At 41.6% G+C, this 14,052-nt stretch overlaps 1 protein-coding gene across 1 annotated transcript in view; it reads right to left on the minus strand.

The window, feature by feature from the left end:
- Positions 1-686: 686 nt before the first annotated feature.
- The window catches only part of LOC119163274 (uncharacterized), a 185,812-nt gene continuing 172,446 nt past the window's right edge, over positions 687-14,052 (minus strand). The window contains exons 6-10 of the mRNA XM_037415233.2: positions 13,596-13,674; positions 11,790-11,943; positions 7,952-8,078; positions 2,821-2,966; positions 687-1,348 (exon numbers count right to left, since the gene is read on the minus strand). Of these exons, the coding sequence (XP_037271130.2) occupies positions 1,064-1,348; positions 2,821-2,966; positions 7,952-8,078; positions 11,790-11,943; positions 13,596-13,674 (791 nt within the window). The 3' untranslated portion in view covers positions 687-1,063. The remainder of the gene's footprint in view (positions 1,349-2,820; positions 2,967-7,951; positions 8,079-11,789; positions 11,944-13,595; positions 13,675-14,052) is intronic.

Raw genomic sequence — 14,052 nt, forward strand, 5'->3', positions numbered from 1 at the left:
TTTGTGTGCTGCCTTGTACGGTGGAACGAGCAAATGTGTGGTTTGTACAGCACTTGACTTCATTTCACTTCGGACGGTGACCACACAAACGTGATGCAGGCTTTGAACAATGTTACAGTCTGTGTTACTTTGCATTTTGATGAATAGGCACTTTGCTTACGCCTTCTCTGTCTTGCAGACTTCAAACTCTCCTTACTTCACTTTTTATTTGCAGCTAATATACTACAGCTGCCGCGTTATAGAGGAAAAGTAGTTCGTTTTCTTGTTAGCACACATTTTCTCCTTCATTGTACATGTATGTAGAACTTGGATGCTCTCGTAAAAAGTAGTCATCTGCAGTTATTCTAACTTCAGGCATGAATCATTGTTGTATAACAATTGTTACTTTTTGGAAGTATGAGGAACGTAACATGGTGTACTGATCGCCATGCTGGAATTAATATCTCGGAGGCAGTTCCGCTTGGCAACGTTTGCCAATGAATATTTTAACAGTGTGAAAGTGTTTATAGGTGGATTACCCTGTGGCCCAAGAAAGTGATCTCGATTACTTTTGAACTTTTCACTTATTATTTTGCTCTATTTATGTCTTGAAAAGTAGTGTCAAGAGCATCTTATATTATAGAAAAAAAAAAGTTAACAACATTCATAACAAGGAGACAAAACAGCTTTTCCTTACTACAGAGCGCTGCACATTCTGATTTGTATTTGCAAGGCAAATGCGTAAAGTATAACAAGGGGCACAGAGTTTAGTTTTTGGCTTTCTAGATGTTCATCCAAGAACTTAGTTGAAGGCGCAGAACACAGGAATGAAAAATATCTGGCTCTTACCAAGACTGTTTGTGTAAAGCCTGCATCATTAGTCATTAAGTAATATAGCATTTCACTTTGAAGCAGTCGGAAGTAGCGATTTCACGAGCTGCCACACATATAGGAGCTGTCCACAATCGTGTCAACTCTTTAAAAAAAAATGCTAATAGTATTAAAAAACTAAACAAGATTCACTCGGAAGCACAATAAAAATGCACACGTCAGTCATTTTGCATTGTCCAACGGAAGGAAGCGATCATATCCTGGAGTTGTAGTGTCCGTTGGAGAGATGGGATCCCGGACCGTTCCGGTGGAGCGGCTCTTTGCTGGAGTGATGCGAGTAGCGGCTGTTGGGCCTGGAGTGGACGATCGTGTAGTGGTCGCTCCCATTGCTTACTGACCGGGCGGAGTTAAGGGTGGAGCCGCCCGAGGTATAGCCCGGTTTGTTGAGCGATGTCCGCGATCCGTACTGGGAGCTCGGCACCCAGCTTCCCTTGTAGGGGTCGTAGTCCTCCATCTCGGATGGTTCCTTCTCTTCGACCTAGTCATCGAGGAAGGTACAGAGCTGTAGCTTATCACAAAATGTAGGAACATGTTTTCTGACGCATGAGCACTGATTGACACTTTATATTATTCCAAGCACTTCTGGTTTCCCGAATAATCAGAAAAAGCCGCGTAAAAGGTAATGCTGGTGCAAAATGAATGGGTCTGGTTTTAGGTAAGAGTTGCAATGTATACATACAATAATATAGCATAAATTTGCTTAATATGATGGCCATATAGCCATCAGAATAGTTAATGAATATTAGCCTAATGAGTTCAATAAAGGAGCTAAAAGTTACCTCTCAAGCAGCTGGTACACTAGCAGCACCTGACGTAGCAGATGTCATCTGTATTATGGTGAAAATAACAGTGCAAAAGACGACAGACTAATACACGGAGACAAACAAACGCTGATTTTAGTGCTAGTTTGTTGCTGTGTGTTAGTTAGTTCATCGCCTTTTGTGCTGTTATTTTCACGATCACAAATAACCAACTAGCCCGAGTCAGCACCATTGTGGAGTTCATCCGCGTGCTTATTTTCAACATGGCCTCCGAGATTAGAGCTCTAGCAGCGCAACAAAACACCACAAGTTTACTTCAGGAATTCCCCAGGGCACACGAAGACAAACGTGCGAGTGCAACTTCCAGGCTTCTGTGCCTGAGATTACAGTTTCGAATAATATTTTTGTTTTGTAAACAGTATTTCATGACTCGATTGTTATAGCGCGAGCTTGGAACAACAAAAAAAAAGACAAGAACGCGAGTGCTAACTTCTACCTGAGTTTATTGGGCAGAGCGCAAAAACACATATAAGAGACAATTTTGATGAAGTTTCATTTTTAAAATGTATTTAATGTACAGGACAGCTTCTGACAGTGCCTAACCCAGTGTCTGGCTGTGTACTTTACAATACCGCAGTCTATTAGTACTGGTTCACCATACGGTAAGTAAAAAAACACCGTACTGTTGTGGTTTACTTGCAGCTTTCTTAAAAACATGTTCGCTGCCTGTGGTAATGTGATGAACTTATCTAAGTGACATTTAATAGGGATCTTGCTCACTACATGCCAACCACAACCGTACCATATTTATCTATTTACCATCTACTGAAACGGCACTACTAGAAGACCCTATTACCTATGTGTGTGTTTGTGTTATATAAAACTGATGAAGAACTTCTCATGGGTGTTGAAGTTTGAAGGGCGTGGATGTCGTGCACACGGACTATATGATGGTTTGAATGACGTGCGCTTGGTAAAAAAAAATGACGGAAAACACATGTGCTCAAATCGTCAACAAAGGTGTTGATGGCGTGAGCTTCATGGACCATATGATGGTTCGAACAACATGTGCATCTTGTAAAACAAAGAACTTCACATGAGTGTTGGCGGTTTGAACTACGTAGACTAGCTCGCACAATAATCCTGTTGGCAAGCGCAAATGGCCGTCCTTAACCACCTCGACACATACCTCTGTCTTCGTGCATGTGCAGGTTAACGAGGAGCAGAGGAAGATGTTGACGATGAGCATGACGAGCAGCAGGATGGCCAGGCAGATGCAGAGGCCGATGAGCCACGGAAAGCGCCACTCCGTGCACTCCCGCAGGGGTGCTGACACTGCGAAGGCAGAAACAAAAAAGGAGGTATCACATACCTGGCATGCTTTTTAGAAGTTCATCATGGAATGCATGGGCTTTTGGGGGCTCTTTATGGTTAATCCAGTAAGACCAATACACTTTGAGCAATATCTCACGTTGGGTACCTTTTTTTTTTTAAGTGACACTCGGTTTGTTTAGCCTGCTTAGATGTTATATTGAAATACTTGATTTCGTTCTTATGGGAAATAAATGTTGGTCATTCGTGATAAAGTGAAAGAGGAAAAGTTTTAATGTTTTGCCTAGATGCCTTTCGAGTGTGGCTTCTGAATAACTGTCAGTGAATTTGCCAACTTTTCTCATACTAATTTTCACCGATACTCCGTTACAGCAAAAGTGATGTTATAACACATTGGTCTGAGCATTTTCCAGTAATTAATCCTAATTGAACAGCAATACCGTAAAGCGCATTTATCTCGGAGTCAACAATGTTTTGTTTTTACGTAAGTAGAATATCCCAGGCCTAAATTAGAGTGAATTTTAGCTGTTGGTTACATTCGTTTCGAGTAAACGTGAATTACACTTTTGATACGGCTCGCAGAAAGCGGCTATCTGAACTGCTCATTGAACGAGGCAGTGTCTTCGGCGAAGTGGTCATACGAAAGTGGTCATAGTCTTCGCAACACACAAAAAAATATAATGTCTATGTCTTCGCAACACACAAAAAAATATAATGCCCAAATGAAAGCATGTTTATCAAGCAGGAGGTTTTTCAACCGGCGCTGAATGTATCTAGCTCTGTCTTCGCCAATAGTCGGCACAACGTGCAAAAGCAAGTTCTGTGTGCAAATGTGTACAAAGTGCCTTAAAGCACTGACTTTCATGCTCGAACCACGTTTACATGTTGCTAGCACTGATTTTCCTCCATTTAACTAGCAGCCATCGAAATGCTGTTGTTGGAAATGGAAAAAAATCAAAGAGGAGGGCAAGGGTAGGTCACGTGGGAGAACAGTTTGCTTGTTCAAATACGAGATCAATAGCCTCCATGTCCTCCCTGGACTGGTTTTCATGTCGGTCCTATCTGTTAGAGTGGTTACTATAGGCAGGTTTGTATGCAGAAATTTTTTCCAGGGTGGGGGGCACTTTCTTGATCCTAAGTGGGGACAGGGCAGGCAGATGGCCATTTCACACTATGTATGCATGGCGAAAAAAAAAAAATTTGGGAGGGGGGAAGGGGGCAAGGGCCTGGAGTGCCACCCCCTAGCTACACTACGGAGTTTGTTTCATGACCGGATGAAAATTCAGGATTATGGATGAAAATTACAGATGAAAATTCAGGATTAATTTTCTTTGGACTTAAATCGAGCGATTGTGAAAACTCTCCGCCAAGACAATAGCTCAGCGTAATGTATATTTTTTCTATTCATGCTCTCTCGAAACGAAGTACTCTTTCTTTTTTTTTAAATAGCACAATCTTATGCCCGCATGTTGCACGACTGTGCTTTTTCCTGCATGCTTCCTAAGTATTGCTGATTTGTTGTGAGAACACAATGTTACATGATAAGTACTGTCTGTAGCAACAATTTCGGGCTCATGAGCAACAGAAAAGAAAAATTTCAGAACATTTCTGCACACACATTAGTGCAGTTAGAGAAATGAGGAATATCAAAAAATAATAGGTCTGTCAAAAATATTGCTCACTTTGTTCTTATTGAGCAGTATGCCTAGCCACAGGTTGCTCGCATTTTTGGGTGTATCCAGTACTTGCTTCTACAAACATGACCGTTGTAGTCAGAGTATGGCAATTAAGAAAGAATCGGCAAGTTCCTAACAATGTGTTCAGTGAGAGCATCTAGGCAAAGTTTTACGTTATGTGCATACATGGTGGATGTCTGAATGGTTGTGGTTTGTGAACTTTTCCGTAGAGGCAATATCTTAAGTCCATGAGGATTCATCAAATAGCCTAATTAACCATATAGTTTCACGCTTGTCGGCTACTTCATGACAACTGTTATGCAAAAGATGAGTAGCCCACATCACACATAGGCATCAACCTGTCCCTAAATACTTTTGATTGAAAAAAATAATTGTTTACTTTATGACTATTCATTCTCTTCTACACTGTGGATACTCGAAATATTCAGAAGTCCTTGTTGTTTTTATTGCATATACAAATGTAACTGGATTTTTTTCCTGGATATATACTTAAAACTTGTATGTATGCTAATATTGATGTTACTGCTGCCATGCAAGGGCGTTCAGGCGCATTCAAACTGTATGGTGCAGCTTTTCGCCTGACGGAACCCCGACAATTTCATTTGGAAAATAAAAACCTTTCCGATTCTGGTTGCGATTGCTTCCACTGCTCAGGGTAGCAGTGTCGATGCATATGAATATTGACAGAGGAATATGGCCGGCTTTATAAACAGTTGCGAAAAGTATAGGCATGCTCAGAATAATTTGGAACGCTGAACACGCAACCGCTCACTGGCGGAGGGAACCAGCGGATAAATACAGGCAAGGTCTGTGCATGCACTGTCTACCTAGCGAGCAAGTTTATCTCCCTATAGTGCATCTAGATTAGCGTTGCCTTGCTTCGTAAAAGTAGCGCTGGTTGCTCTGCAGGGATACGGCAACAATGACTGCACAGACAGGGTCCTGTAGCATACCACGCACCGTAATTCATGTATACGAAGATTTCACGATTCCTTCCAGCGCGTTCTCGCGTTATCTGCATTAATTCTGGGAGACTACGTGCGAGTACGGCGGCCTGGCTACAATGTCAACACTGCCGTATTGGAACCGCGCTAGTCTGTTTTGCATTTGAGGACACTTTGTATTATTACGTGACCATCCTCCTTACAGGTGTGTCTGCGATAGTGCTAATGAAACATTTTATTTAAAAAAATAAATAAGATGGCATGCTTGTCAAACCAAATTTCATGCAGAGGGACTTATTTCATGCATAATTTAATAAGCTTTGTATGGCTCTGGAGTTTTTTATTTGCGCACCACATTTCGTGGTTTGCACATAACTTGTGCATCAGTCAGTTACAGAATTTAGGGGCTTGGTAATGAGCATTTTTACATTTCGATCACGTGTCATTGTTTGTTTCCACAGGAATTCATTATCTTCTCAACTGAGGTCATATAGAACTGTAGTAAATGGTAGTGTGTCTAAGCTAAATGCAAAATATATAGCATCATATTACATATATATCTTTAACTGGAAAAAGACTCGATTTTTTTTCGTACAAAACAAAGAAATGAGACCTAACTACGTTTCGCCGATACTCTCGTGGTTTTATCACACGAGAACGCCACCCTTGGCCAGTGTTAGTCACTGTCACTGTCCACAAGTAATCTGATGAAACCATGAATACAGCCCAATGTAACAAAGGAAGAAAAAACATAGAAGCTCATGAACATGCATGCACAACGACGTATGCTCCAACGTGATGCATGTGCACGCACACTTTGTCACAGACACCGAATGCCCAGCCCCCCTTTATCAAAGCACTAAGAGGCACCTAGTGCTACTTGTTTTGTCTCAATGGAATGCAAATATAGGTGCACTGGGGAGCAGTGCCTGCTTTCTAGAGAGACCTCACACACGCAGACAGTCTTGCTACTTATCTGCGGGCACGCTTTGACAGCGAGCGGTCGCGTGTTCGGCGTTCCGAATTATTTTAAGAGGGCCTTTACATAAATATATATCTGCTACTGTTCGCATGCCCAGGTATTATACTGCTACATCCAAGTGCTGTTAGTATTAGTAAAATCCATCATAGCAAAACTGTTGTGAAATTTATACATTCGTTAACCCTATCAGCTGTGCCTGAAAAGAATACCATGTGCTTCTTAGGCGATTAAGAGCTTCCTGTAGCAATGGTGTTTTGTCCTGTGGCAGATGGTGTTGCTATCCTTCATGTCGGCATTTCGTTTAGTTGTGCTCTCTGCCGTGTGCAGCGTACTTTCACTTATGTTGAGCACAAACATGCAAACATTGTACGTGAACGTGAAGCAGTCAACTACACATAGTTTCGATGGCAATTCCGATTCTACATAAATGAAATTTGCAGTGCTGAAATGCACAAAAGGAAAACATTTGTATATATCTTCCCAGTGATCGTGTAATAAACAGGCACTTATAGTTTGCACAGCATAAAATTGACAGTGATTATATGTGTTCGGAAGGCTGTAAACTCATAGGCAAAGCTGTTGATTGAAAGGTAGTTTGACTTAGTTGGTGTTGTGGTATTGACGATGGTAACGTCCTGAAAGCGCAGCATGTACTAGGGTAGACTTAGGGACGGAAACGCTTGTCACTTATTCGTCCTATGTCATCCTATAGTGCTTTACCCTTGTTAACAATACTATTAAGGCACTAGTGAACACAATCAGAAGCAGTTTAACTATTATGCTCATTGCTTCAAAACGAGCTGCTTGCAAAATGGGCTGCGCTGCTGTGGTGTTGGCTTCTCCACTAAGCTCTGAAGTTTTCTGTGGCAGCATTCAGGGAATGGCGGTTGGAGTGGTACATGGAAAATGGATGCGCAGCTCAGGTTCTCATTGAGAACCTAAGCGATAGTTGCATTATGGATGAATTTCCACCTTGTCGAGATTCTATGGAGTATACTCAAACCACAATATAATGAATACAGATACAACGAAATATCGGTTATAACGAAGTAAATGAAAAATAGTCATAGCAGATTCAGTGTTAGGAATAAACTAAACTTTATAACGAATTTTCGTATATAAGGAACTCATTTTCTTGTAAGGTACAACTTTGTTGGAATGAGGTTTGAGTGTATTTGTTGTGCATATCGTGTTCCGACTTGGGCAGTGTGTGACGTGCACTGCACAACAAGTCTGAAAGCTGCAAGCTGATTCAGTGAGCAGAAGAAGGCACAGCCATTGTTCTTCTCTCATATGGCTTGCGAGTGTTCGCCGTAGATGCTTTTGGCAATGAGAAACGGTGTGTTTGCACACTGCTATACTCACTTGAGCTCTCCCCAGGCTCCACCACAAAGACAGATGTCGAAGCCATCAACTGCACGGCAGAATCGCTGTCTTTGATTTGAGGAAGCGACTTGATACCTCCACCATCCGGCGACGCCCCGCAACTGGACTGCATTGCATGAGAAAATGTGTGTGTGTTATTTGCTGTGCACATACAGCTGTACACAATCGCACCTTTCTTTTTTACCCACCGGCATATTGGGAAAAAAAATAACAAGGCAAAAACACTAATTATCTTGGAACAGTATAAAGTTGGGCTGGTAAGTATAAAACATGAAATAGGGCTTTACCATACCTAAGCATGGAGAGATAAGCTTTGTGCTTACCATCTTTTGCTTCCCCTGTGCTCTCTTTCATTTAATACGCAGTCAGTGGTGCTTCATTATTCTCTTTTCCTGTATTTGTGTTTGCATGCCCACCCTCTTTGATGATGTACAGTACTCTCAAATTCAAATGCAACATCAAAGTTTCTGAAACAACGATTTGTATGCACAATCGGTTTAGATAACCACGTTGTGCCTTGACGAATTTGGTCTTAAGATAATCTCGGCACTGATCTACGTGTTTGTGTCGAAATTACGCCAATATGACCCAAACTCAAGATGGTGAACATGAAAGTATGCCCGTCACTTGGTCCCAAATTGTTCTGTTTCAATACATGAGCACCGCGTTGAAACATGCCATTTTTTTTTTCTTTTTAGTTTAGGGACTGCTATGAGCAACTGCTGGTGATAACGGCATAATCATGCTGAAAAAGCAGCCGCTCAAGATGATGCTGGCTCTAAATGTAAGTGTTCAGGTCAAAGTCCACCGATATGACGGGAACTGCAGACGCTACGAATAAAAGTATGGGCAAACTTACGGTAGCCCTAACCTTGAGTTTTTATGTTTCAGCTCATGCGTACTGTGTCAGTTTTATTTCCCCACCTAATCAAGTTATGTAATTTATGTGGCATAATAAAGCACCAAATAATACATAGAAAAGCCTTATTGTCAATCATTTCTTTGATGTCTACTACCCAGTCGCGACATATGTGTGACAACTGCACAACCAAGAAATTATTGGTGGACCAAGGTGCGGTTTCTCAGTAGGGAAGATCTATTGACTAACTCGGTGATCCTCAGGTTACCCATCACAAAACTGTCACATGACAGGCGAGAGGGCTGGTCAAACCCTGGAAGGGAGCATGGGAATTTTTTTTTGAATGGAGTGCTAGCGCAGTACACGTTCACTAAATGTGATCACCGCAGCCTTCACTACAAATGAACGAGCTTGCATGGGAGGTGTAAAGACGAGCTTAGGCCCGTTTTCTGGCCCTTTAAGTTGGCAAGCGATCTTACCTTTTTATTGGTCCTTTCAGTTAATCCACCATTTTCTGTGCATGTGCGTTTGTTGTGCGCCGTTTGGTATAGAATTTTCTGATGTGTTTGTGGTTTTGTGAGTTCTAGGTGCCAGTTAGCATTTCAGCTGACTGAGAGTGAGATATCTCGGTCGGGAATTAGCCGAAGTGGTGCAAATCGCTAACATGGGGACTTGAATTCTGCTTTTACATCCATTTGTGTGTTTTGGGGCGTCATTGAGAAGTTCACATATTGTATGTCCAGTAATGGCTTGGTCAAAAGATTTGCGGAAACAGATCTTGAAGGTCATGCTCTCACGTGTGCTGCTGGCGCTGCAAAGTCATGTCACCTGAATCGAGGGCTGCGTGTGGTAGTACAAAGGCTGTTGTCACAGCCTTGGCAGTGGATTTCGGGGAGGAGGGGGGTCACGACAATTCAGCACAGTCCAGAGAGTCTACAGAATACAAGCTGTGGGTGTTTCACACGACTGACTTGTCATCAAAGGAGAATGTATGCAAAACTATGTTGAAACATGTGCACACTAGATTCTAATGTAATCTTTGTGGTTGACTCGCTCGCTGGATTTCATGCCGACCGTTTGTACCCTCGCGATCTCCGACATCAGCGTAGCTCTGGCCGACTGGGCTGGTCCTACGTCATCTCCTGACACCGATCTTCGACGACAGCGTAGCTCTGGCGTACTGGACTTGCCCTACGCCATCTCCTGACGCTGACAAAAGCTCTCATCAGTGGTGCCCCGTCTTCGGACTCCTGCAACCGCGTCCATCTTTCCTGTCTTCTCCTTACTTCCGTCATTCGCTGTCCCTGCGCCTTGCTCTCTCCTTTCTCTCTCTCTATCTCTTTACCTGTTAATCCTATCGTTTTGATTCCTTCTATACACCCACCCCTCATGAGCTACTGTTGAGGCATCCCCCCCCCCCCCGAGAGACAGTTACGGGGCTTACTTCCCTCTTTTTTTCAATTAAAATCACTTCCCCCTAATGTAACCTTTGTCATCACAACTTAAGTCATTGACATACGCCCACATTGGTGGCTAGACTCGACTCCTTTAGAAAGAGTCTAAAAAAACTGCTGAGACAGTGTCCCACTTTTGCAACTAACATTAGATGACTGAAAAAAAACAAACCAACCTGCAACTCTGGCCACCTCCCATAATCTGAGATGCAAGTTGCTCCACATCTCTCCAAAAAAAAAAAAATGGGCACACTGTGTACTACATTATGTGTAGCTATGATACTTTTGCCATTTCAACTAAATGTCGGTTGGGCACTTAGCCTTAAGAATTATTCGCCTGTAAAATTGAGCTAGTGCCTATGCATCTTCAATCAATCAATCCATTGATCAATTAATTAATTAATCAGTTTTATTCCTCTTCACACTTCACGCTGCACTAGTTAAAGCCCTCTATCAGCATCTCGCTGTGGTCAGCTGATGTGGCCCAGGAACAAGGCTAAACTTGTCTACGATTGCTTGCTGGGAAACTTCCCTCTGTTGTGAAAACCACTTTCTTTGGGGACCTGGGTCCTCCATCCAGGCATTCTGGCGGGTGTTCGGTACTTGCTTTGGTGTGAACAGGTGGTTTTCATTAAAAAAACTCTGTGAATCTCTTGACATGCGCACATCACATTGAGAGAAACTATTGCTAGTGTTTGCAAAATGCACTGATTTGTGTACTTATTAAAAGATACTCTAATAATTTGTGCACTTATTAAAGGATTTTGCACTACTTCTGTATGCAGTTCGCAAATCTAAATTTGCACGACTGCAAATGTTTTGTAAGTAATTTTGAATGACGCTTGCAGCAGTTTTTGAAAATCACACTGACAAACCTTAAAATATGGAACAAAGGTCATTTATAACTGAGAATACTATTGGTGCAAATTGAAGGAGGACCCATGCCACAAAAGAACAGGACCAAAACTGTCCTGTCATGAATTGGTACAACCTAGCTCAAACCAGAATTCTGCTAGAAGGTCATTTGTAATTATTTATCAATTGAAAGTTGGATGTGTGTGTGCTCTTGCTTTTGTATTAAGCACCTAGCAGTTCCTGATGGAACTATCGTCAGTTCTCGCAGGAACTATCGGAGCATACAGTACGAACTTTCTTTCACAGTGACTCTAGTTTGCTATAAACATCTCTGTTATCTCATTACGCACCACGGTAGTTTAGCACAAGGGTGTGGGCTGGACTTCATTCACTGGTAGGTTATTATTGGTTATTATTTTTTTAGGGGCAAATTGCCAGAATGCCGATCTACTTAGATTTAGGTGTTTGTTAAAGAATCCCAGGTGGTCTAAGTTAATCGAGAATCCTCCACTGCAGCATACCGCTTGGTGTTACATCTTCGTTTTGCCATGTAAAACACCAGAATTTTAATTTAACTCTAAAATCAATGGCTCCTTCTTTCACTGTGTTCATCTGTTTGTACAAGAACTGAAATAAGTGCATTCCTCACCACTGGACATAGAGATGACTGGCAGAGAACGATGTCGCACTGGATGTTGATTTTGTTGCTTCCTGGAAACCGGAATGTTGACGACACCGTTGCGTCTGCCGTGTCCGACGTCTCATTGTACTTGAATGCCGACAGGAATGTGGTTTTGGGACACCTGAAAGAGAATGGTGTCTGAGATTATTTGACATAGTTGCTGCATGTGTGGTGAAAAAAAAACAACACATTTTTGTTTTGATGCTGAGCATGAGATCACCATTTGTTCTCAACAGACGCCACTTCGATTCTGGTAGACATAAGTGCCTTATAATAAAATGTTGTATGACGCATGTGACTCCACACTGCTCAGATGTGTCGTTTAAGATTTTGCAACAAAGTCACACCTGTCCGACACTGGCTTCATGAGATGCTCTGTATGTTATGAGAGTATATTTTCTACCATTTGATACTGGCACAACACATCTTATATTTGCTTTGTCATGCGTGTATCAAGTAATTCGTTGTGTACATGTTTATTATACTGACCATCAGCTTATTAGTGTAATATAGAAGAACTTGTCATCCTTGATGCATAAACATTTTTCTTTACAACCTTATTTTTTCCATACTACAACTGTAGCTGTAGAAACCACGAAGAGATCAATTATAATGTCACTGATAGATCAAATATACTGTCACTGATAGCTGACTTTTCAATCGAATATAGGTGATATTCTTCTGGCACTTTATGTCCATGAGCAAAAGAAAAAACCCAGTTACTACGTCTCAGCCGAAATGACTCTCCTTGGGAAAATATAGCTGACGTTATCATAGGCACGCAGTCATCTAAGATAAGATGGGGGTTGTGAAAGTTGTGCCCCATATATTGACTGAATAGGGGGGGGGGGCACTGCGATAAACCTTTGCCCCCCACCCTTTAAGGGAAACCTTGCACATTCCTACAGATGTAATCAGTTGGATATAGTCATATACGTACATAAAAAATATTAATTTTTCCTAGGTCTTTGTGGCATACTTAGAGAGAACTGAAGAAAGGTTATTTGCTCTGTGTTCCTTTTATTAAAGGCCCCACATTATCACCTGTTGTGTAAACAGGCCACACAAGCAGAAAGAAAATAGCACTATAAGCAGCCCTTGTAGACATCAGTGATCAAGTGGTTTTGCTTTTCCCAGTTGCCAAACCTGTTTGTTTCATACTGGATTTAACCCAGTACCAACTAATCTGCTTGTCTGTTTTGTTTTACAAGTTAAGATGGCAAATCAGAATCATAACCGCCAGCAAAGGACATGATGTCTAAAATGTGTTGCACATATTTTAAAATGTTTCATGTGAAACTTGTAAACCAAGTTTATCATTCTGTGCAAGTTCACATGACAAAATAAGTCATAACACAGGCACCCGTGTGTTTACCGCTATGCTAATACTGTAGGTCTTTATGATTAATTGTTTTTCGGAGTATATATATTTACTCATTGCTCTCTTGTTTCTTGGTTTATAAATGCACTGCACTTTCGTATCGTTCTATCTTCTCCGCTGTTAAGTTACTGCGTGGTGTCAATGTTTCTACACTCCAAAAAACTTTGTGAATTCTATATGATAAGCTTGGCCAGCTGCTGTACCTTTCATTACTTTTATACTGTGTATATAAAGAACATGTTGAAAGCATATTCTGGCATGCATAACTAATCAAGAAATAATGGGGGAGATGGTACAGTAATTATATTCTATTATGAATACAGCAAAACAGCCTGCATTTTTTGTAAAGGCTGAACTGCTAGTTTGATTAATGTAATGTATAATTTACTAACCCGTTGGCATCGATGAGCTCCTCTTCGCTGGTATTGGATGCAAAACTGAAGCACGACCTGACGACAATTCCACCAGTTTCTGAAAAGTTGATAAAATATAGAGGTATATGAGATTAATTAAGTATTGCTAGTAAGTGGAGCTGCATATATCACGATATGGAATCAATGTCACCATTCCCCTCCATAATACCCGTGGCTCAGAAGCATTTATTGAAGCAGGCAAAGAAGCCTTGCCGCGGTGGTCTAGTGGCTAAGGTACTCGGCTGGTGACCCTTAGAGAGCGGGATCAAATCCCTGTTGCGGCGGCTGCATTTTCGATGAAGGCAAAAATGCTGTAGGCCTGTGTACTCAGAGTTGGGTGCACTTTAAAGAGCCTCAGATGGTCAAAATTTCCGGTGTTCTCCACCACAGCGTCTCTCATAATCATATGGTGGTTTGTAATTATGATGTTTACAGT

Source organism: Rhipicephalus microplus, chromosome 9, assembly GCF_043290135.1.
Source record: "Rhipicephalus microplus isolate Deutch F79 chromosome 9, USDA_Rmic, whole genome shotgun sequence".
NCBI classification, from domain to species: Eukaryota; Metazoa; Arthropoda; class Arachnida; order Ixodida; family Ixodidae; genus Rhipicephalus; species Rhipicephalus microplus.